The following is a 25,036-nucleotide window of genomic DNA, read 5'->3' as shown; positions in this document are numbered from 1 at the left end:
ACACCTTGTTCTTCCCATTGTGTTGTGTTGTACAGCACCAGGCAGGCAGGAGGGGCTCTGGAAGGGTCTGCACAGTGAATGAATGAGTGAGTGACAGCATCACCTCCTCCATCCTGTGCTCTGGGCCCAGCTCAGGGCTCTCTTTTGCTGCCTTGAGGACTCAGAGCAGGCTTTGCCCTCGGGCCCAGCACAGCCACTCGCTGCGTGACCACCACCCCCTCCCCGTGCCCTGTCAAATGGGGTGAGAGCCGCCCCTCCTGGGGTGGTTGTCCCGGCCCCCCGGCTCAGGTCGGCCCAGTGCTTACAGGAGCTGGGGCCGTCCTTGTGTGTGACCAGGGGCCTCTGCTCAGAGCGGCTCAGGCTGCGGCTCCCCTTGAAGGCGGCCTCTTCCAAAGGGCTTGAGAAACATTCGCCCAGCAGGCTCCCAAAACACGTCCTGACCCTGGGTTCCGTCTATGCAGGAGGGGTGCTAGGGACCCACAGCAGCCCCGGACGTGCCCCGTCTTTGGTTCCATTCCACTTTGGTTCTCTCTACCCCGAGCCACGGATGGCACAGTAACGGGGAGAACAGGTCTGGGGTCTTCAGGAGCTCCCAGTGGGGGCCCGATCTCAGAGGAGGTGGTTGGGGGAGCCTCTCCCAGCCCTCGGGCCGCCTCTACCGACCTCACCCCCTCTCCTTGGGTGGCAGCTCGGGAGTGGGGGCTCGAGTCTTCTGGAGGGAGAGGGGTGAGGGGCGGGGGAGGGACAGGCGGCCGTCAGCCCTGGAAGGAGGTCGCCGCTTTCCCAGCCCCCCACAAGCTTGCAGACATCTGCTCCGAATCCCCGAGTCCAGTCGCCCAGCTGAGCCTTCCTGTCTGGGATGAAAGGCAGCGGTGGGGGCTGGCGGCTCCTCGGCCTCCACGGAGGCCCTGGGAAGTGGACAGGCTGGAGCCGGGGGTGGGGAGAAGTGTGAGGGGGGAGGTGGATGTTCATCGGGGGATCCTTCCCATGTGCTGGGAACCCCACCAAGCCTGCACCCCCATCCCAGCACCATCTGAACCTGTATAGACAGGGAAGCTGAGGCTCTGAGCGTGAAATCAGTGCCTAGGGTCCCACCGGATACCTTGGGACCCTCCCCACCGTGCTCTTGCCCTTGTGGAAGGTAAGCGTCCAGGTTAGGCCCGTCAGAGCCTCAGCCTTTGGCTAGGCTCCGGTCAGTGGGGTCTCCCTTCTGCTTGTCCATTTTCTTAAATTCCCGAGAACCTTCTGGAAGGACCCTTAAGTCCCTGAGCGGGTGAGCCCTGAGCCCCCGAACTTGGGGAAGGCTGCAGGGGTGTGGGGGATGGGCTCCTTGCTGGGGGCTGCCCAGGGTGGACCAGTTCTCTGGCATCCAGCATCCGGTCAGCATCTGCCCTGGCATCATGGAGCAAGAAGATAAGCTAGGCCCCTGGAACCGTGTGGATAAAGATTTACGCTCTGGGGACATACCCAGAGTGGACCTCCTAGAGATCTGAAGGGTGGCGGGAGCTGAGAAGGGAGGACCTTCCAGGTCAAGGGAACTGCACAGGGGGACTAGGAGGCCGCTCTGTGTGTTCTTGGAACTGGCGGTCTGGCCGGCCAGAGTGGAGGGAAGGAGAGGACAGCGGGGCCTGGCCCGGTGGGAGGTGACGTCAGAAGGACCTGCCGGCCCCTGTGGAGCCCGACGCGGGCTGCGTCTTCTGAGCCTGGCTCCACTGCGTCTTCCTGTCGAGTGGGCGTCCGTGTTTGCATTGGACCAAGTCCTCCTTCCTTCTCCCTGGGGGCTCTGGCTGGAATGCTGGGGCCCCAGGCAGGTCAGGGGGTCAAGGCAGCAGCCACGACTAGCTTCCACCACAGAAGCGGCCCCCCACGGCCCTGGGCCCAGCTGGCCCTGGCCGCCTCGCCCGGCTCTGGGCTCAGGATGGACCCGGCTGTTGTAGGAGCGGGAAGTCCCCAAACCCAAGAGGATGCAGACAGGCTCTGGATCGCCCCCTCTCCCCAACTCTGGCTGCGTCACCTCCACGTCAGCAGGGCCCATGATGGCCAGAGACTGCCTCTGTCCTCTCGGTCTTTGCCTTTGCTGTTGCATCGGCCGGGATGACTTCCTGTTCCCGACTTCTCTCGGATCACCCGTATCATTCATAAAACAACCGAGTGCCTACCACGTGCCGGTCCCTGTACCAAGCCCTGGGGATGCAGCAGTGGACAAGCTGCTCTCTCCCCTGCTAGGCTTTGAGATCACCTCCTCCAGGAAGCCTCCAGGTTCTGGCACTGGGCAGAGGGCCTGCCTCTGTGTTCTTGCAGCCCTAACCTTCCCTTGTCCCAGTTTAGATCATGAGCTGAGCTTTTGGTTCGTTCGTGTCCATCCCTGGCTCCAGGCTGCAGGGAAAATGCCCGTTTTCACAGCTGTCCCCCAGCACCCAGGGCAGGGCGCCCTGTGCACTGGCGCTGTTGGTTGGGTAGGTGAATGGAAGAGCAGCGAGCGTTTAGTCACGTGTGTGCCAGGGACTCTTCTAAGTGCTTTGCGGTCATTTATTCACGAATCCATCTTACTGTGATGCCCGTTTTGCAAATGGGGAAACTGAGTCACTCCGCTCCAAACACACACCCAGTTCACACGAGGGAGGTTAGGTATTTCACACAAGGCCACAGAGCCGGTAAGCAGGCAGCGGAGCTGGAATGTGAACCCCGTTCATGACGGCCGCATTGTGTTCCTCCCAGGAACAAGGAACCTGTGGATGAATGCGTGAATGAATGACCACCGACCCCCCCAGCCTTCCAGATAAATCCTGACTTCTGAGCTGTGGCCTCACCCTTCCTCCTCGCCCTGCCTCTCCTGCCCAGCCCGGGGCTCCAGCCGCTTCACCCCCACCCTTCCCCTGCTCTCTCTCGACTCCCCACCAGCCCTGCCACCAGCTGTGCCCTCTCCCCGTCTCATGCCCCCTGGCTTTGTCAAGTGGGGTCATGGTCGACATTTGGGGCTCCGCCTGCACCTATAGCCCAGGCTCCCACCTGGACCTTGACTGGGTCATTCAAGCGTTCACCGGAAAGTCAGCCCTTGAACGTCGCGCGGGGTCCGAAGATAAAGGCGCCGTGTAAACCATGCCCGAAGCAGCATTATCCACAGTGTCTGGGGCCTGCAAGTAGCCCGGCGTCCACCCACGAGTGAACAAGCGAAATGTGCCCGTAGTCACACAACGGGATGCTTTCAGCCTTAAAAAGGAAGGACACCCGGGTCTGACCCCTGCTGCTACGTGGATGAACCTCGAGGGCGTTATGCTCAGTGAAATAAGCCAGACACAGAAGGATAAACGCTCCATGATTCCACTCATAAGGGTCCCTAAAAGAGTCACGTTCATAGAGATAGGAAGGAAAATGGTGGCTGCCAGGGGCTGGGGGCGGAAAGAAGGAGTTAGTGTTCAATGGGTATGAGGTTTCGGGAGAAGGAAAAGTTCTGAAGATGGAGGGCGGAAATGGTTGCACAACAATGCAAATGTGCTTAATACCAGTTATTCATGTGCTTAACAATGATTAAGATGATAAGTTGTATGTGTATTTAAAATTCAAAAGTAAAAGCATCCTTCTTTCCCCTGGTGTCTCACCTACCAAAGCAAGGAACTCAGGAATCAACTGCAGTTCTTCCCTCCTCATCCTCTGACTTCAGCGTTCACCAGATCACTAGACCACTCTCTGGAAGTTTCCTTGTCTTTGCCTCCCTCCCCATCATGCCCACTCAACCCCTCACGTGTTTCCTGATTTATTGCAACGGGCTTCAATATCCTGCCACGTCTCTTTGCAAACATGTATTGGAAGAAAAACTATGATGAACCTAGACAGCATATTAAAAAGCAGAGACACCACTTTGCCAGCACAGGTCCATATAGTCAAAGCTCTGGTTTCTCCAGTTGTCATGTTCGGATATGAGAGTAGGACCATAAAGAAGACTGAGTGCTGAAGAACTGATGCTTTGACATTGTCGTGTTGGAGAAGACTCTTGTGTGTCCCTTGGACTGCAAGGAGATCAAACCATCAACCCCAAAGGAAATCAACCCTGAATATTCATTGGAAGGACTGATGATGAAGCTCCAATACTTTGGCCACCTGATGCAAAGAGCCGACTCATTGGAAAAGACCCTGATGCTGGGAAAGATTGAAGGTGAAAGGAGAAAGGGGCGACATGATGATGAGATGATTAAATAGCATCACCAACTCAATGGATATGAGTTTGAGCAAACTGGAGGACACAGGAGCCTGGCATATTGCAGTCCATGGGGTCACAAAGTGTTGGGACATGAATTAGCAACTGAACAGCAATAACAACAACATTTCAGTCACATCTCTGTTCAGACTAGACCTCAGAATCCTTCTTAACACAAAGCCATAGGAAATAATCAGACAAAACCTGTTCACTCTCTCCCCAGGTTAGATAATAAACTTGGCAATTTTGATCCATATTTGGGGTTTAGACTCTCGGCCCAAAGATGAGGGAACTGTCATGGGCCCAGCCCTGATCCAGCCAGGCTGTCATGGTGTCTGGTGCTGTGACAGACACCCAGCTTTTCACGGGGATTCTAGTTCTAGTTTAGTCGCTCAGTCGTGTCCGACTCCTTGCCACTCCATGACTCCCAGCATGCCAGGCCTCCCTGTCCATTACCAACTCACGGAGTTTACTCAAATTCATGTCCATCGAGTTGGTGATGCCATCCAGCCATCTCATCCTCTGTCGTCCCCTTCTCCTCCTGCCCACAATCCCTCCCAGCATCAGGGGCTTTTCCAATCACTTCATGGGAAATAGATGGGGAAACAGTGGAAACAGTGTTAGACTTTTATTTTTTTGGACTCCAAAATCACTGCAGATGGTGACTGCAGCCATGAAATTAAAAGACGCTTACTCCTTGGAAGGAAAGTTATGACCAACCTAGATAGCATATTAAAAAGCAAAGACATTACTTTGCCAACAAAGGTCCATCTAGTCAAAGCTATGGTTTTTCCAATGGTCATGTATGGATGTGAGAGTTGGACTGTGAAGAAAGCTGAGCGCCGAATAATTGGTGCTTTTGAACTGTGATGTTGGAGAAGACTCTCGGGACTCCCTTGGACTGCAAGGAGATCCAACCAGTCCATCCTAAAGGAGATCAGTCCTGGGTGTTCATTGAAAGGACTGATGCTGAAGCTGAAACTCCAGTACTTTGGCCACCTCATGCGAAGAGTTGACTCATTGGAAAAGACATTGAGCTCCAAATTGCCAAGAGCTAGCCTGATTCATTAGAAAAGCCCCGATGCTGGGAAAGTCGAAGGCAGGAGGAGAAGAGGACAACAGAGGATGAGATGATTGGACAGCATCAGTAACTCAATGGACGTGAGTTTGAGCAAGCTCCGGGAGATGATGAAGGACAGGGAGGCCTGGCGTGCTGCAGTCCATGGGGTCACCAAGAGTGGGGCTAACACGGGGTGGGAGAGGCAGAGAACCGTGGACAGCCAGGCCCCAGGAGCCCTCTGTGGCGCCCCTGCAGGCCGGGAGCGGCTCTCCCCACCTGGTTCTCATGCCCTTGATGGGCAGGGCAGACACCCCCGCGTTTCCAGCTCAGCTCCCCACCCTACCCCCTCCAGCCCCATCCCCAGGCCACTGCGCCCCAGATGGCTCCAATTAAAGGGCTTTGTTTTGTTTCCATTTTCCCAAAATAAGCCTCTCCTTCGGAGCTCCCTGTGCTCGGCCAGCGCCGGATGTGGGCCGGCCTGCTTCTCTGACTGCCCTGGTGTCATTCCTGTCGGGCTTTATGGCCCAGCTGGCTGGAGAGGACAGGGCCGGGTGCCGCTGGTGCTGGCTTGGCTGACTTCAGCGGTTCTCAGGGGGCACCGGCACCCGCTTCCTAGGCAGCCCTGAAAGGAGGGGTGTCTGGTTCGGCGACTTTGGGGCCGACAAGCCTGCGGTCGAGTAGAGACTCAGCTGTTTTCCACGTGACCTTGGGCGAGTCCCTGTCTTCTGCCCAAGCCTCGGGTTCCTCGTTAGCGAGACGCACACAGCGATGGACACGTTCGGGGGTCTCTGAGATACAGTGTACGTAGAGCACTTAACAAAGTGCCTGGTGGGACTTCCCTGGCGGTCCAGTGGTTAAGACCCCAACCTTCCGATGCAGGGGGCACTTGTTCAATCCCTGGTTGGGGAACTAAGATCCCACATGGCTTGTGGCCAAAAATACATAAATGCAAATTAAAGAAGACTTAAAAAAATAATACAAGGTGCCTGGCACATAGTAGGTACTCAGTAAATGGCGGCTGCTGTTAAACAGACTTATTCAGAGGTCGTGAAGAGCAGAAACTCTGTGACAGCCTCAACCATGTTGTCGGGCTTGCCTGTCTCCACTTGCTCACTGGATTATACCCTCCTAGAAGGTGTTAATAAAAATCATGCTTCATCTGGCAAGCATTTATGGAGCACCTACTGTGTGCTGGGCTTCCTAGGTGGTGCCAGCGGTGAAGAATACTCCAGCCAGTGCAGAAGACCTAAGAGACCCAGGTTTGATCCCTGGAACGGGAAGATCCCTGGAGGAAGAAATGCCAACTCACTCCAGTATTCTTGCCAAGAGAATCCCATAGACAGAGGAGCCTGGCACGGGCTATAGTCCATGGGGTCACAAAGAGTCGGACATGACTGAGCATCTGAGCACATACTGTGTGCTGGGAAGATCCCCTGGAGGAGGAAATGGCAAGCCAACTCCAGTATTCTTGCCTGGAAAATTCCATGGACAGAAGAGCCTGGCAGACTGAAGTCCATGGGGTTGCGAAGAGTAGGATACAACTGAGTGACTGAGCACGCATGCACTGTGTGCCAGACACGATGCTCAGCACTGAGGATTCACTGCCCCTGTCCCCAGGGTCACAGTCTAGTGGGAGGGACGTGCAGGTCTTTACAGAACAGGGTGAAGAGACTCGGGGAAGCTGGGGAGCACCAGTGAGACACCCAAACCCACAGCCTGTGGATGAATAGCCATCAGGAAGGTTGGAAGAAGGTGGTTCCACCCAGGACTCAGGCTGAGGCATGTGATCAGTCTGCTAAGCCAGTGGGATGAGCAGGGATGCATGGTAGCCAGCCAGGTGAGGAGCAGAGGGAACAGCATTCTAGGCAGAGGGAACAGCATGTTGGGTGGCTGGGAGGTGGGAGCCATGTGGTCCTGAGCAGTGTCGCCCCCCCCCCAGTTAACAGTTCGGGATGACACCAGTGTGTTCCCAGCTTTCTTGATGGGAGCACAACTGTCTCAATCACCTAAAGCCCTACCGGCCCCACAGCTTGCAAGGGTCTAGGTCAAAGCTGCAGTTTTCATTCTTGTTGCTGCTTAGAAGACCTCAGTTCCTTTCCCAGCCTTTGGGCTGCCTTTGGCAGGAACCTTTTCATCACAAAGCAGGGATCACCCTGCTTTCTTCGCCCTTCTGATTAATTCTTGTAACAGAAAGTCGCTGCCGTGCCTCTGTGATGTTCCTGTGTCTTCTCTCGCCTCCTGGCTTGGCAAGGAAAGGGAAAACCCGTGATGTTTCCGCGCGTGTTAAGTTCCTCGTTTGCATGAAATCTCGGTGGCTGCCTTTTTCCAATCACGCTTCTCGCTGCCAGCTACCTTTTAAGTGGCTCCAAGCTCCCCTCCTGCGAGGTGTCTGGCTGGATGTTTACAGAGGAGCCTGGGTCGGTGGACCCAGGACAACCTCCACGAACATCCTTTCATGAACGCACGTCTGGGGCGGGTCCCCACCTGGTTCCAAGGCCTGACGCCTGCTCAGAACAGAAGCCGCCACCCCAGACACTGGCTCTGTGTGGGACACATGCTTTCTTTTAAGGGACTCGGAGTGGCAGTGCCAAGCTGTGCTGTAACTTTGAAAAACATCTTAAAACAGAACATGGCAAGGCGGTTGCTTTTTAAAATTTTTTTTTTAAAAATTTGTGTTTTCTCCAGTTTTTAAATTAGAACAAGCTTTGTGAGAAAAAAAAAAACTGGGAAAATGCAGAACAATTGAAGAAGGAAGAAGAGTCCCCGAGTCCTCTGCCCTGAGGACAGTCATGCTTACGCGTTTGATGTCTTTCTTTTCTGCCTCTTCTTCGGGGATTTTTAAATATCATCTGATGATTCCGAATGTAGGATCGTTTGTCTCCTTTTTTCATTCAGCATTTTGACTTTCCCACGTAATATAAACTCATTGTCAACTGTTCCGGTGGATTCAACCAGCCTGTGAGTTTATGCTCTACAATTTATTGAACCCTGATGGTTCCAGTTTTTCCCCTGTTATAAAAGCAGTTCCTTGATGAACTAACTCCTCGATTTAGGTTCAGTGCCTTGTTTGACTTCCCAGAAGTGGGATTTTCTTTTCTTTTTTTTTTAACCAAAGACCGAGAACATTTTTATGGCTTTTCATCTGTGTCGCCACGCTGCATTCCCGAGGGACCAATATATATACTTTGGCCCCAATTTTTCTTTTATTGTGGTAAAATGCATGTAACGTAAAATTTATTACCATAACCTTTTTTAAGTGCGGAGTTCACCGGTATTAAGTACTTTCACGTAGTTGTATAACCATCACCACCATCCACCCACCGAACTTTTTCATCTTCCTGAACTGAAACTTTGGGATTGGAATGAAAACTGACCTTTTCAGTCCTGAGGCCACTGCTGAGTTTTCCAAATTTGCTGACGTACTCAGTGCAGCACTTTCACAACATCATCTTTTAGGATTTGAAATAGCTCAACTAGAATTCCATCACCTCCACTAGCTTTGTTCGTAGTGATGCTTCCTAAGGCTCACTTGACTTCACATTCCAGGATGTCTGGCTCTAGGTGAGTGATCACACCATCGTGATTATCTGGGTCGTGAAGATCTCTTTTGTACAGTTCTTCTGTGTATTCTTGCCACCTCTTCTTAATATTTTCTGCTTCTGTTAGGTCCATACCATTTCTGTCCTTTATTGAGCCCATCTTTGCATGAAATATTCCCTTGGTATCTCTAATTTTCTTGAAGGATCTCTAGTCTTTCCCATTCTATTGTTTTCCTCTATTTCTTTGCACTGATGGCTGAGGAAGGCTTTCTTATTTCTCCTTGCTATTCTTTGGAACTCTGCATTCAAGTGGGTATATCTTTCCTTTTCTCCTTTGCTTTTTGCTTCTCTTCTTTTCACAGCTATTTGTAAGTCCTCCTCAGACAGCCATTTTGCTTTTTTGCATTTCTTTTTCTTGGGGATGGTCTTGATTCCTGTCTCCTGTACAATGTCACAAACCTCTGTTCATAGTTCATCAGGCACTCTGTCTATCAGATCTAGTCCCTTAAATCTATTTCTCACTTCCACTGTATAATCATAAGAGATTTGATTTAGGTCATATCTGAATGGTCTAGTGGTTTTCCCCACTTTCTTCAATTTAAGTCTGAATTTGGCAATAAGGAGTTCATGATCTGAGCCACAGTCAGCTCCTGGTCTTGTTTTTGCTGACTGTATAGAGCTTCTCCATCTTTGGCTGCAAAGAATATAATCAATTTGATTTCGGTGTTGACCATCTGGTGATGTCCATGTGTCAAAATTCTCCAAACTAGGCTTCAGCAATATCTGAACCGTGAACTTCGGGATGTTCAAGCTGGTTTTAGAAAAGGCAGAGGAACCAGAGATCAAATTGCCAACATCCACTGGATCATCGAAAAAGCAAGAGAGTTCCAGAAAAACATCTATTTCTGCTCTATTGACTATGCCAAAGCCTTTGACTGTGTGGATCACAATAAACTGTGGAAAATTCTGAAAGAGATGGGAATACCAGACCACCTGACCTGCCTCTTGAGAAACCTGTATGCAGGTCAGGAAGCAACAGTTAGAACTGGACATGGAACAACAGACTGGTTCCAAATAGGAAAAGGAGTACGTCAAGGCTGTATATTGTCACCCTGCTTATTTAACGTATATGCAGAGTACATCATGAGAAACGCTGGGCTGGAGGAAGCACAAGCTGGAATCAAGATTGCTGGGATAAATATTAATAACCTCAGATATGCAGATGACAGCACCCTTATGGCAGAAAGTGAAGAGGAACTAAAAAGCCTCTTGATGAAAGTGAAAGAGAAGAGTAAAAAAGTTGAGCTTAAAGCTCAACATTCAGAAAACGAAGATCATGGCATCCAGTCCCATCACTTCATGGGAAATAGATGTGGGAACAGTGGAAACAGTGGCTGACTTTATTTTTCTGGGCTCCAAAATCACTGCAGATGGTGACTACAGCCATGAAATTAAAAGATCCTTACCCCTTGGAAGGAAAGTTATGACCAACCTAGACAGCATATTAAAAAGCAGAGACATTACTTTGCCAACAAAGGTCCGTTTAGTCAGGCTATGGTTTTTCCAGTGGTCATGTATGGGTGTGAGAGTTGGACTGTGAAGAAAGCTGAGCACCAAAGAATTGATGCTTTTGAACTGTGGTGTTGGAGAAGACTCTTGAGAATCCCTTGGACTGCAAGGAGATCCAACCAGTCCATCCTAAAGATCAGTCCTGGGTGTTCATTAGAAGGACTGATGTTGAAGATGAAACTCCAATACTTTGGCCACCTGATGCGAAAAGCTGACTCACTGGAAAAGGCCCCGATGCTGGGAGAGATTGAGGGCAGGAAGAGAAAGGGACGACAGAGGATGAGATGGTTGGATGACATCACCGACTCAATGAACATGGGTTTGGGTAGACTCTGCGAGTTAGTGATGGACAGGGAGGCCTGGCATGCTGTGGTCCATGGGGTCGCAAAGAGTCGGACACGACTGAGTGACTGAACTGAACTGGACTGAAACTGTCCCCATTAAACACTCTCGCCCCCTTCGCTCACCGTTCTACTTTCTGTCTCTATAAATTCAACTACTCTAGGGCTCCCTTCAGCAGTACATATACTGAATTCAGCTACTCTAGGGACCGCATATAAGTGGAATCACCCAGTATTTGTCCTTTGATGACTGGCTTAATTTGCTTCACATAATGTCCTTGGTGCTCATCCAGGCTGTAGCATGTGTTAGAATTTCCCTGCTTTTCAAGTCTGCATACTATTTCATTGTGGGATGAACTACATCTTGTTTCTTCATCATCTATCCATGCACACCTGTGTTGCTTCTACCTCTCGGCTGTCGTGAATAATGCTACTGTGAAGATGTGCGTCCAAATGTTTCCTCAAGACCCTACATGATTCTCTGGAGTATATCCTCAGTCGTGGAATTGCTGGATCATATGGTAATTTTATTTTTAATTTCTTGAGGAACCGCCAAGCTGTTTTTCATAGCAAGCGCATCATTTTACACTCCTACTAACAGTGCACAAGGCTTCCAACTTTTCTACATCCTCGCCAACGCTTCGTATTGTTATCTGCTTTAAAAAAAAAAATAATAATAATAGCCATCCTGGGCCCTTCTCTGGTGGTCCACTGATTGGGACTCCATGCTCCCAATACGGGGGGCCAGGGTTCAATCCATGGTCAGGGAACTGTATCCTGCATGCTGCAACTGAAGATCTCACATACTGCAACTAAGAGCTGGGGCAACCAAATAAATTTTAAAAATAGAATAAAATAATAGCCATCCTAATGGATGTGAGGACCAATTTTTAAAATATATAAGACAAATTTATGGAAACATAATTTACCATACAATGCACCCAATTCAAGCACACAATTCAGTGCTTTTTAATATTATTCATAGAGTTGTATACTCGTCACCACACTCCATTTTTGAACATTGTCATCACCTCCAAAGAAACCCTATACCCATTAGCAATCATCTCCCCCCACGTATTCTCCCACCCTCGAAACCCTGAAAACGACTAATCTACTTTCCATTTTTCTGACCGTGCCAATTTGGGACATTTAATATAGGTGAAATCATACTGTATGTAGTCCGTGGGATTAACTTCTTTTTATTTTTGACTATGCTGGGTCTTTTTTGCTGCTCGGGCTTTTTCTCTTGTTGCAGAGAGGGGGCTGCTCGCTAGTTGCGGTGTTCGGGCTTTTCACTGCCATGGCTTCTGTTCTTATGGCGCACAGGCTGGAGCGGGCTTCTAGCTGTGTGTACGGGCTTAGTTGCATGTGGGATCTTCCTGGACCAGGGATGGAACCTGTGTCTTCTGCACCGGCAGGTGGATTCTTTACCACTGAGCCAACCAGGGAAGCCCAGCTTGCTTTATTTATCATATTGTTTTCAAGGCTCATCTCCACTGTAGCCTGTGTCGGCTCTTTACTCCTTTCTCTTGCCAAATAATATTCCTTTGTGTGACATACCACATTTTATTTTTTCATTTATCTGTCAATGAATGTCTGAGTTGTTTCCGGTGTTTGGATTTTATGAGTAATCCTGCTGTGAGCATCCGTGTGGAGGTTTTTGTGAGGACGTATGTTTTCATTTTGCTTGGGCACACGCCTGGGAGTGAGATTGCAGAGCCACATGGTAACTTTATTTTAACCTTTTAAGAAACCCCCAGACTCTTTTCCAAAGCAGCTGCACCATTTTACACTTTTACCAGCTGTGTCTGAGGCTTCCAGTTTTTCCACATCCTTGCAAACACTCCTTTTTGTCTTTTTATTATATCCATCTTAGGGGAGTGAACTGGTATCTTGTTGTAGTTTTGGTCTGGGTGGTCATGTTAAACATCTTCTCCTGTGCACATTGGCCATTTAAATATCTTCTTTGGAGAAATGTCCATTTTTTCAGTTGGGCTGTCTGTCCTTTTTTTTTTTTTCTTTTGGTGGAGCCGCATGGCTTGCAGGATCCTAGTTCCCTGACCAGGAATAGAACCTGTGCCCCCTGCAGCGAAAGCACCAAGTCCTAATCACTGGACCCCCAGGAAAGTCCCCAATTATCTTTTTATTTTTGAGCTGTAAGAATTCTTTATACATTCTAGACAAGTCCCTTAACAGATACATGCTTTGCAAATATCTTCTCCTATCCGGTGGGTTGGCTTTCCATTCTTTTCAGGTGTCTAGAAGCACAGGAGTTTTTGATGAAGTTCAGTTCGTCTGTTTTTCCTTTTGTCACGTGTGCCTTTGGTGTCCCATCTAAGAAGGCTTCACCTAACCCAGGTCACGAAGATTCACTCTTTTGTTTTCTTCTAAGAGTTTTATAGATTTAGTTCTCACCTTGGGCCAAGATGTTTTAAACAGAAGACTGAAGTGACTTGTCCTCAGTGGGTGAGGAAGACTGTGGACAGTGACGGGGGCAGCAGCAGCAGGGCAGGCCTCCTGGGGTATCCGAGACCGGGCAGAAAGGCCAGGGGGAGGAGGTGGATGCAGGAAGGGCTGGGGTATCCGAGACCGGGCAGAAAGGCCAGGGGGAGGAGGTGGATGCAGGAAGGGGACCTTGACAAGTTCTATGCTGCTCAGTCGTGTCTGACTCTGTGCGACTCTACGGACGGCAGCCCACCAGGCTCCTCGGTCCAGGGGGACTCTCCAGGCAAGTATACTGGAGTGGGTTGCCATGCCCTCCTTTAGGAGATCTTCCCAACCCAGGGACTGAATCCATGTCTCTTAAGTCTCCTGCGTTGGCAGAGTCTTTGCCACTAGTGCCACCTGGGATGCAGGTTCAATCCCTGGGTCGGGAAGATCCCCTGGAGAGGGGAATGGCTACCCGCTCCAGTATTCTTGCCTGGAGAATCCCATGGACAGAGGAGCCCGGCAGGCTACCGTCCAGAGCATCGAAAAGAGTCAGGCACGACTGAAGCGACTTAGCACGCACGCACGACTGTTAAATTGGGAGATAAGGCCATGGGTCCAAGAGATGGAGACTTCTCTTGAGAAATTTGGATTGAAGAGAAGTTAGATGGAAGCAGAGGGAAGAGTGGAGTCCCAGGGGAATTGCATTAGGATTGAGGGGGCTTGAAACAGGCTTGTGTCCAGACTCCAGGGGTCTGAAATCACTGGGAGGGAAGGAGGTAAAAAGGCACAGGGGGGACGTCTGGCTTTGTTGGGGTGTAGTAAAAGAAATAACTTTCTAATGGCAGAGCGGACTTCAGGATGTGGCACTATCCCATTGCTGGAGCGATCTGAAGCAGAAAGAGGTGGCTGAGTCAGGGGTGTTACACTGCTGATTGCTGTGCGGGGAGGCAATTGGCCTAATTAAGGGATGGCAAATGCCTGGGAATCATGCCAGCATTGTCCTCTCCAGTGTCCCTGACAGGCATCACTAATGGATCATGGCGTGCCCTGCACAGTGCTCCAGACAGCCTCTAACGATCCATCCAAGATAGTTTCTGCAGCCCAGCCGTTCTGTTCTCCCCGGACCAGGATTCTGACTCTCCCTTCCCTTCTGTAAAATGGGCCCATGTCTCCCCACCGCAGGGAAAGCTTACGAGATCACCTACGTACGGCTGAAGTTCCACACGAGTCGACCTGAGAGCTTTGCCATCTACAAGCGCAGCCGGGCAGGGGGCCCCTGGGAGCCCTACCAGTACTACAGCGCCTCGTGCCAAAAGACCTACGGCCGGCCCGAGGGCCTGTTCCTGCGGCCGGGCGAGGACGAGCGTGTGGCCTTCTGCACCTCCGAGTTCAGCGACATCTCCCCGCTGAGCGGGGGCAACGTGGCCTTCTCCACCCTGGAGGGCCGGCCCAGTGCCTACAACTTTGAAGAGAGCCCTGTGTTGCAGGTTGGAGGGGAGTGGGGTTGGGGGGTTGAGGGGAGGGGCTGGCCCGGACACTCAGGTCCAGGGGACCAGAGGGAAGGCTGAAAGGGCAGGAGGACACGGGGGGTGCTTCGACATCCCCTGGTTTTTAGATTCTGAACAACAGAAGCTTTTGTTGTGCCTAAATCTTTTGTGAATGGCTGCTAATGAAAGAGATGGAAGAGGGTGCCCTGTGACAGCCACCAACTCAGTTAACCCCTTTCCCCTGGGGAAACAGAGGCTCAGAGCAGGGAAAGGGACTTTCCAGGGGCGCCTGTGGGTGGGTGGAAGGGTCCTGAGGGTCCTGACTCCTAGCTGGAGCCCCTGCCAGAGCTCCCCACTCTGGGATGGATGGCCGTGCCTGCCGCGTGTGTCTCCAAGGGCTGTGACGAGGACGAAAGGAAAACGTGAAAAGCACCTGAGTTTGGACTCATGGAGTCGTGGTTTCCATGCTGTCAGGCGGAGCTATCCGACAGGACTTCTCGCAGTGACAGAAGAGAATGATCCCAAGCTGCACGGTGCGCTGGGGGTTGCCACGAACCACGTGTGTCTGTAAGAACACGTGAAATGTGACTAGCCCGACTGAGGGACTGAATTTTCCACTTTATTTTAATGAATTTTAATTACTAGCCCCATGGGGCTGGCTGCTGCCACCTTGGACAGTCAACAAGAAGGTTGCCAGCAGAGTGAGTGGCCTTTAAGAGATGCTTATTCACCCTTTGAAGATGAGATCGTAGAAGCTCATTGATCTTATCTCCGTGACTGTGGCAGTGGGTGTGCACCAGGTCCCCCTGTCTCGCCCGTCTGAGTCCATTCAGGTTTCTGACCCCGCCGGTGTCGGCACCGCCTGGGACAGTGAATCCACCTGGATCTGTGCCATCTTGGCAGCGGGGGCCCCTGTCTTCTTGCCCCATATGTCCCGGATGTTATCCCTGATGGAGAAACAGCCTTTGCAGAAATGAGCCCGTTGCGGCCCCCCAGGCAGAAACCAAGGTCAGAGAAAGAAACCAAGGCCAGAGACAAAGAAAGGCAAGGCCACCCTCCCCTTCTGTCCCCTCTGGGTGCCTCCAGGGTGGTGCTTCCTCTAAGGACGGGGAGCATTTGGGGTGGGGGTACCCAAGGATGTAATCAATTGTGGTGTTGGAAAAGATTCTTGAGAATCCCTTGGGCTGCAAGGAGATCCAACCAGTCCATCCTAAAGGAAATCAGTCCTGAATATTCATTGGAAGGACTGATGGTGAAGCTGAAGCTCCAATACTTTGGCCACCTGATGCGAAGAGCCAACTCATTGGGGAAGACCCTGATGCCGGGAAAGATTGAGGGCAAGAGAAGAAGAGGGTAATAGAGGAGGAGATGGTTCGATGGTATCACCAACTCAATGAACATGAGTTAGGGCAAATTCCTGGAGATAGTGAAGGACAGGAAACTCTGGTGTCCTGCAGTCCAGGGGCCACAAAGGGTCAGATACAACTGAGCGACAGAAAAGCAACGAAGGGTGTGTTCGTGTGACTGCTGCGTCTTGGATCCCTCCGTCCCCCGGGGAGGGGGCCACAGGCCTGGGGTAGAAGGCTGGCCCTCTGCAGGGTGCTGCCTGGGGCAGAATCACTGCTGCCTGGAGCCGAAGCCCCCGCCTCCTGCTACTTACCATTGCATTCTGGCCCCCAGCTCTGTCCAAAATCAACGCGAGAGCCCACTTGCGGTTTTAACTGGGCCATTGCAGAAGTTGCAGAAGCCCATTGCGTGTGTACATGGGGTCCCCAGTTTGCCCAGAAGTGACCTTCAGGGAGTGACCCGAACAATTTGGGCTAAGGGAATAAATTCCCCTTCCCTGTCCCAGCTCCCTTCCTGGTGTCTCAGGGAGAGTCTGATGCTGTTCCCATGGTCATTGTCTTCACAGACTGATGAGCAGGTCATAGGCTGCAAAACAGATGCAGGAACCCAGAGGAGGGCCACTGCAGGCCGAGACCTTGGCGGGTCATTGCCCTCTGGATTCCACTGATATGATGAGGGCGTTGCCGTTACATGCAGGAAGGCAGGCTACCTAGTGGCTAAAGCTGGGACCCTGGGGGTCAAACACGAATCCCAGCTCCTCGCACACCAGCCCTGCAACTTGGAAGCACAGTACTTACCTTCTCTGAGCCTCAGTCTTTCCGGTTATGTTGTTCAGTCGCTAAGTCGTGTCTGACTCTTTGCGACCCCATGGACTGCAGCACACCAGGCTTCCCTGTCCTTCACTATCTCACTCTCTCCCAGAGTTTGCTCAAACTCATGTCCATTGAGTTGGTGATGCCATCCAACCATCTAATCCTCTGCTGCTCACTTCTCCTCCTGCCATCAATCTTCCCCAGCATCGGGGTCTTTTCCCATGAGTCAGCACTTTGCATCAGGTGCTTCAGCCTACTCATCTGTGAAACATGGCTCAGAATAAACCCTCCCCATGGGGTTATTGTGAGGACCTAAGGAGAATGCGATGGCAACCCACTCCAGTACTCCTGCCTGGAAAATCCCATGGACGGAGGAGGCTGGTGGGCTGCAGTCTGTGGGGTCGCTGAGAATCAGACATGACTGAGTGACTTCACTTTCACTTTTCACTTTCATGCATTGGAGAAGGAAATGGCAACCCACTCCAGTGTTCTTGCTTGGGGAATCCCAGGGACCGGGGAGCCTGGTGGGCTGCCGTCTATGGGTCGCACAGAGTTGGACACGACTAAAGCGACTTAGCAGCAGCAGCAGAAAGTCATAACCACACAGTAAGTGTCAGTTATTGCACCTTCCAGCTTAGACAGCAGTGATTTGAGTTCTCTACAGGCACTGTCTCCAGACAAAGAAGACTCTTAGAGCATCAGCTGTGCTCTGCTATGTTCCCACCCAGGCCTTGTCCCTTGCTTCTCAGCTGCTTCAGGGACCCGCAAGCAGCATCAGCAACACCTGGGCACGTGTGGAAATACAGAGTCTCAGGCCCCACCTCTCATCAGAAGCTGCTTTTTAACCAGATCCCTGAATGCACACTGACATTTGGGAAGTGATTCAGAGAATGACACCCCCGGAGGAGCTGACAAACTCCTCCGAGCACTAAGGTCCCCTCTGAAGTTTTCTGGTGCCAGAACATCTCCTTTGCTGAAGCATCCTCAGGCAGAGGTCCTGGGCCCCAGGTCACGGGCTTGATCGTTGCTGAGCCCGAGGGGGGACCAGGGAGGCCTGCTGGCCTGAGTCATGCTGGGGTGAGAAGTCAAGACTCTGCCAGGAGTTCATTTCCTGTCCTGATGGGCCTGATTGCTAAACCAGGGGCTCCTGGGCTGAATTAAAAAGGTGATTAACATTCAGCTGGAGCCACCTCTGATTGTGACAGTGGGCCGATGAAAATGTCAGCCTTCACGTGGGCTCTCCCCCACCACGTCCCCGCCAGCTCTTCCAGGGGGAAGCCTCTCCTCCCGCCATCAGCAAGCATTTACCAAGTTGTCTGCCCCGGGCCAGGCAAAGCCTGGGGCTGGGGATGCCGCGAGGACCCCGAGTCCCTGTTCTCGTGGGATTGTGTTCTGGTGAGACACGTCACCTGGGGCAAGGGCCTTGTCTGTGGGAGGCTGCTCCTTAGCCCGTGAGAAGCCTGTAAACCCAAGGCCCTGGGACGCGCCCTCCCTTGGCTGACCTCTAGAGTGGCAGTGCAGTTCTACTGGGAGGAGTCAGGGGACGCGCACGACACGGTTTTAAAAGGGCTGCTCCAGCCCTTTGCCCAGCACCTCAACCACGTGGCGGACTCCACGCCCCACCCCTAACATTGGCTCTTCCTCCTCCATCACCCTCCTGGGACCGACGTCATCCCTTGTCCCACTTCACAGATGGGGAGGACGTGGAGTTTCTGACCTGCTTCCCCGAAGTTGCAGAGTCAGGATGGGGCTGGGCCCCCAGGTTGACATGACCCCAAAGCACAGGCTTCTTATTCCTGCAGTGCTCTCGGGGTTTGTCTGGGCTGGGCCTGTCCCTGCGTGTCAGGAGAGCCCCCCACCACCACCCCCGGGCCGCAGGCTGGACTGCCCCACAGAGTAGGGTGGGAGCGCACCCTGGAAGCAAACGCTGATGGCGCCCCTTCCCCTCCATCTTGCCCCCCAGGAGTGGGTCACCAGCACGGAGCTCCTCGTCTCCCTGGACCGGCTCAACACGTTTGGGGATGACATCTTCAAGGACCCCAAGGTGCTACAGTCCTACTACTACGCCGTGTCAGACTTCTCGGTGGGCGGCAGGTAGGTGGGGGGCAGGGCGGCGGTGGGGACGAGGGTGGCTGCCGTGGAGGGTGAAATAAGTGAAAGGGGAAGTGTCAGTCGCTCGCTCAGTCACATCCAGCTCTTTGTGACCCCATGGACTGTAGCCCGCCAGGCTCCTCTGTCCATGGGATTCTCCAGGCAAGAATACTGGAGTGGGGAACCATTCTCTTCTCCAGGGGATCTTCCCCATCCAAGGATCCAACCTGGATCTCCTGCATTGGCAGGCAGGTTCTTTACCGTCTGAGCCACCGTGGATGCTAAAGAAGCCATTTCTGGTGCTCTGAGTGATGGGGGGTTTGGGGAGAAGCCAGAGCCTGGTCCCCTGGGTCCAGCATTCAAGACCTTCACGACCTGGCTGCATCCCGCCTCCCGCACCCGTCCCGCTGCTTTTCCCGCATGAGCCGTGTTTCTGCACCACCCGTGGGACACGCCAGCCCTTTGCACCTGCAGGTCCTTCTGCCTGGCGGCCCCTCCCCCTTCCTTTCCTTCCTTTTTTGGGCATCAGACAGGTGCCACATTTCATGCCACATTGCTGTGTGCAGCCGTGTTCCACGCTCCCGTCTAATTCACCTACCCACCGTTCCATGGGACACGTGCTCCAAGTAAGGCTGGTTTACAGTGGCCTCGAGCAGGCCCGGGACCCCCAACTTTCAGCTTCACTTCTTTAAGCAGCACTCACGAGCTTATAACCAATGGAGCTGATCAACCCTGTTCTTCCTAAATCTTGTAAACTTGGGTACAGTAGGGTTTCCTGGGGACATGCGTATTGTTGAAAAAGGTTTTGAGGCATCTCTGCACAGGAGGAATGGTTCAGGCTGCTCCAAAGCCCCTCGGCCCATGACCTGGAAAGGTCGCTGTGGGAGGAGCCGCTGTACATCCATGCTTCTCATGGGGGTCGTCAGGCCCTGCTGTCAGCACGCCTGGTCCTGGCTCACATACTCCTCGAGCTTCAGTCACTGCGTGTTGTCGTTTGTCTGCTTAAGCATCTCGTCTCTCCAAGAAGCAAGGGTCATCGACATCTCGGCCTGCCTTACATGTAGGCGCCCGGTACTGGGCCCTCCAGGCACATGTGACATCCTTAATGTAAATGCTTATCAGGCTCCTTGGAATGGAGAAAAGAGAAAGATGTGTTCTGGCCCCAGGCAGACAGTCACCAGATTAGACCGCAGTAACCACAAACTGATTAAAAACCCAGTAACCATGAACTGTGGTGTTGGAGAAGACTCTTGAGAGTCCCTTGGGCTGCAAGGAGATCCAACCAGTCCATCCTAAAGGAGATCAGTCCTGAATATTCATTGGAAAGACTGATGCTGAAACTCCAATTCTTTGGCCACCTGATCTGAAGAGCTAACTCATTTGAAAAGACCATGATGCTGGGAAAGATTGAAGGCGGGAGGAGAAGGGGATGACAGAGGATGAGATGGTTGGATGGCATCACTGACTCAATGGACATGACTGTGAGTAAACTCCGGGAGTTGGTGATAGACAGGGAGGCCTGGCATGCTGCAGTCCACGGGGTAGCAAAGAGTCGGACACAACTGAACTGTACTGAACCACGCCCCAGAGTAACAGGGATGGGAGACCAGGCCAAGGTGTGCCATTGGTCAGGGGGACCACCCTGCAGACGGGGACCCCGCAGGAGGTCAGGGAGCCCCGATGAGGCTGGAGGAGGTGAGGGGCAGGCATCCTAGTGAAAGAACTAGTGTGCGAGACCCAGGCTTGAGGAACGAGGTGACAACCCTGTGGCTGGAACGGGGACGCAGAGACGGCCGGAAGCGGTCAGTGGGAAGCTGCTGAAGGATTTGGCCAGGTAGCAAGAGGATTGGATTTCTAAAACACCCCAGTCTCTGACAGCATAAGCGGGGAGACGAGAGGAGAGAGAAGAAGTTGGTTGTGGAACTTCCCAGATGGTCCAGTGGCTAAGACTCTGCACTCCCAATGCAGGGGGCTCAGGTTCGATCCCTGGTGGGGGAACTGGATCCCACATGCCTCAACTAAGAGTTCGTATGCCGCAGCAAAAATCCCACATGCTGCAACCAACACCAGGCATAGCCAAATAAATAAATATAAATATTTTAAAGAAGCTGGTTGGGCATAGAGGATGGGAGAGGTGTGGGTCTGAAAGCTAGTTAGGATGGGAAGTCAGCTCAATATGGGAGTGGTGGCCCAGGGGGGTAGGGAGCAGGGGCTTCCAGAAATCAAGGGTGCTTGGAGGGGTGGAGAGAGATGGGGGTGTCTGCGAAGGGAGCACAGGTCCACTTCCCGCACTCAGGGCATCTGCACCCCTCAGAGGCGGAGGCTCGAGAGTGAAGGGGAAATGCGGGAGTGTCTGTGAGGACCCCTCTGCCCCTTCTCCCCCAACTCCCACACTTGACTCAAGTCAAACCACCCTGGGGCAGGGCCCCTCCGAGGACAGTGAATGGTGGTGAGCTACAGCACCTACTGTTAGGGGGCTTCAGGACAGAGAACATCTGGGTCCCAGCTGCCAGAGCCAGACCACCCTCAGGCCAGCAGCTGGCTAGGGACAGTGGCCCAGCAGCCTGTGTCCCTCAGTGGCCCACAGAACTTCAGTCCTTCCCTTGAGATCGGAGGGCTTCATGGAGGAGGCAGTGTTTGCAGCATCCCACTGGGGCCGAGAGCAGTCCCTTGTCCTGAGATGGGTGACCGCTGTCTCCTGAGGCTACCTGGTGCCTGCCTCACCTGCCAGAAGTGCTGGGCATTACCTGCCTACCCTGAGCTCCCAGAGAGGAGCCAATGCCCCACTGGCAGTGGTTGGAGAGTCTTCAGCGCCCACTTAGGATGGAGCATGAAACGCACCTTATGGGGAGACAACAAGTGGCCACAGAGGAGTGTCCAGGAGCTCGGGGTCAGTGTGGAGTAGGAGAGAATTGGGTTCAGATTCTAGCTCTGCCACATAGCATCCGTCACGTCATGACCTGAGCCTCAGTTTCCTCTCCTGTGAAATGGGGATAGTTATAGTCCCTTCCACAGTGGTGGTGAGACTCCAGACAGACAACGTGAGCTGATTGCTCAATTAGGGGCTGAGACAGAGAAGTCTGGGAGCCGGGAGCCATGGCCATCGTCTGAGCGGCCCAGTCTGGCCACTGGGGTTGGGGTGACGGTCCCACAGGGTCAGGTTCAGCGGAGCAGGCTGTGTGATCCCTTGGGCACCTTTGTTCCTGCCTGATTCCACCTGTGTGACCCTGGGGGAGGGCGGGCGGGGCAGGCCCAGGACTGCCCTCACAGGCACAGCCTCACCGGAGCCTTGAGATGAGTTGGGGGCTGTCCTACATGGGGGGCAGTCTCCTTCTCGTCCCTTTAGATGCAAAGGAACGGGCATGGGGCGGCCTCCCTGGCTGCCCCCGCCTCCACCCACTGCCCTGAGAGCTGGCCCACCCCCTCTCTACCCAGGAGACCGAGATGACTTCTTCCCCTGGGTGTAGCACCCTGAGTGTGGGGTCCTAATGGGCTTGTGAAGACGTGGTGGGTTTATACGTGGGCGGAGCTCAGAACAGCCCGCTGCGGTCGGCTCTGTTCCTGTTGCCCTGAGCCCAGAGTAGGTGTGGAAGAAAGGTCGAGTGGTAGAGAACCCACCTGCCAAGGAGACATAAGAGATGTGGATTCGATCCCTGGGTCGGGAAGATCCCCTGGAGAAGGGCATGGCAACCCACTCCAGCATTCTTGCCTGGAGAATCCCATGGACAGAGGAGCCTGATTACGGCCCATCGGGTCACAAAGAGTCGGATACGACTGAAGCGACTTGGCATGCAAAGCTCCGAGGCTGAGCGGTAGAGTCGGGGCTCCCCTGAAGGCCGGGGCTACCTGCTGATTAACCCTTCCTCTGCTGGCGCCTCCCCCAGTTTGCAGACACCCTGCCCCCATGTTCTGTTCCCAGGTGCAAGTGCAATGGGCACGCCAGCGAGTGTGGCCCAGACGAGGAGGGCCGGCTGGCCTGTCGATGCCAGCACAACACCACGGGCACGGACTGCGAGCGCTGCCTCCCCTTCTTCCAGGACCGCCCGTGGGCCCGGGGCACGGCGGAGGCCGCCAACGAGTGTCTACGTGAGTGTCCCGGAACTTTGGGGGCCAGAGGCAGGGGGGTTGTAGGCTTGGGAAACCAAGCCCCCAGCCCTGCTTCTGGGTGGGCTGGCAGCAGCTTGGGGCTGTCACCCCCACATAGGGACCAGGACGAGCCGAGGGAGAGCTGGACGGGGCGTTTGATCCTCAGCCCTTGCCCCCACACACAGAGCCCCAGACCCAGTCTTCCCAGTTGAGGCGTGCGGGGCGGGAGGGCTGAAAAGGACCCCCAACTTGTTCCTTTGTTTTCACCACTCCAACCGCAGCTGCTAATCAAAGCCAGGCCACCCCGGGCCCTGGGAGGGTGCCGACCTGCCCACCCAGCCTCTCCTGCAGGCCCCCAGGCAGCCCTGGGATGCCTGACCCGTGTGATGTGGCCGGGGCTGCCTAACCTCAGAGACGCACGCTGCAGAGGCTGGTGGCACTTTACCTTCCCCGCTGGCGGCTCTTCCCCGCCTGGCGTGCCCCCTCTAGCCTCACTGTGTCCCCAAGCCCTGCCTGCCTCCCCCTCCCCCAACAGTCATCTGACTTGCTCGGGGCTCCCAAGTGTAGCTGGCCGTCGCTGGGCACCAGACCCCGCCTGGTTCCGCGCTGGTGGGAGGCACATCTTCCCACGCATGTGCTCCTGATGGCTCGGCCTCTGGACCCACTGTGCTCTTGGGCCTGGGCTGCTGACACAGAGACCCAGCGGGGAGGGAGGGGACGGTCTGTTCCACGGAACCGGATGCTGTCTGCAGGAGCTTCCCAGGGCCACCGTGGCCCTAATGAGTTCCTTCTGCCCTCGCTGGCCTGCCTCCACCAGGAAGTCCTCCTGGAGCCAAGGAAGCTGGCTGGCTCACCATTCCCAGTCAGGGCTGACTCCATGGTGGGGGCACCAAAGGCTGTGTCCTCACCCCTGAGATCACATCTCTGTCCTCCCAGCCTGGAAGCTGGGCTGTATGCCTGACCCCTCTCACCCACCAAGTCCAGGCAACCCTGAGCCCCGATTTTGATCACATTCACGCCCCTCCAACCCAGCTAACTTTGTCCTTCTGCACAGCCAATACATGGTCCAGCCAGTCACCCCTCCTCTGAGCAGCTAAGACCCCACCTCCCCACTCTCAACCCCCTCACCCCTATCCCCTGCTTGCACCACTTTCAAATGCAAATGCAATTGCAGTCGTCCACTCCAAGGTGAAGTCCTTGCTCCAAGGTGAAGTCCACTGACCCTGACTGCCCAGCCTCCTGGATCAAGCCCTGGCTGACCTCTTGACCTCATAGCTGCCCCTGCACCCCTCTCCCTCCCATCACACTGCACAATGACTCGCTGCCTCCCACCCCCACTCTGGGCGAAGCCTGCTCCTCTGGCTGTGTCACAAAGGGCCTCTCCTTCCCCTCCTTCTCCTTTGCCCTCCCACTTCCCTCCTGCTCTTCCTCCAGGAAGGCTGGAGCCTCCCTGCTTCTCCCGTCACAGCCCCGCCCCTGCAGGATGTTCACCTGCTTGCTGCATCTGTCCTCCGTCAAGCAGTGCGACCGTGTGCAGGAACTGGGCTCCTACCGTTCACGGGTCTGCCCCACGCTGGGCTCACCATGGGAGCCAAGACGGAGCTGATCCGTGATACATACTGTTTTTTGAAAACATGTATTAATGAGTGAATGAAAGGTGACTTGTATTTTTCATGCCTCTGAGTGTCCTCATGGTCACTGGGGATCAGATTCACACACCATTACGGCTTGGGGGGTCCACAGGGGGAGCCAGGCTGCTACTTTAGAAGGTAACCTGTCTGTGATCCATGATCAGGTGACTGTATGTCCTGGCTTGGCTGGGAGGGTCCTGTGTTGGGTGTATTTTATTAACAGTGCCTCTCTTCTTCTTCTTGAGAGTGTCCTATTTTGGAAGATCAACCACCTGGTCTCCAGATCCTTGATCAAGCCGGGCCTGAACTCCATCCTTGACCTTCCTCCTTAATCCTTGACCTTCCTCCAGCTGCCTGCTCACTCACCAAGGAGGCTGATCGGCACCTGCTCCCCTCCTACCATGTGCCACAGCCTTACACTCACACCCTCCCCCGCCTCCTGCCCACA

The 25,036-nt window shown here is 53.7% G+C and overlaps 1 protein-coding gene across 2 annotated transcripts in view; it reads left to right on the top strand.

Annotated features, from left to right (window-relative positions):
• Positions 1-25,036, top strand: part of LAMC3 (laminin subunit gamma 3) — a 67,634-nt gene that overhangs the window by 2,731 nt on the left and 39,867 nt on the right. For both annotated transcript variants that reach the window (XM_086324509.1, XM_086324510.1), the window contains exons 2-4: positions 14,317-14,621; positions 18,744-18,874; positions 22,791-22,957. In XM_086324509.1, coding sequence (XP_086180635.1) covers positions 14,317-14,621; positions 18,744-18,874; positions 22,791-22,957 — 603 coding nt within the window. The remainder of the gene's footprint in view (positions 1-14,316; positions 14,622-18,743; positions 18,875-22,790; positions 22,958-25,036) is intronic.

Source organism: Bos grunniens, chromosome 11 (genome assembly GCF_055505025.1).
Source record: "Bos grunniens cultivar Pamir isolate PY7600 chromosome 11, Bosgru_T2T1.0, whole genome shotgun sequence".
In the NCBI taxonomy this organism is placed as follows: Eukaryota; Metazoa; Chordata; class Mammalia; order Artiodactyla; family Bovidae; genus Bos; species Bos grunniens.
The sequence above is the reverse complement of the archived record's forward strand: the minus strand, read 5'-3'. Positions and strand labels throughout refer to the sequence as shown.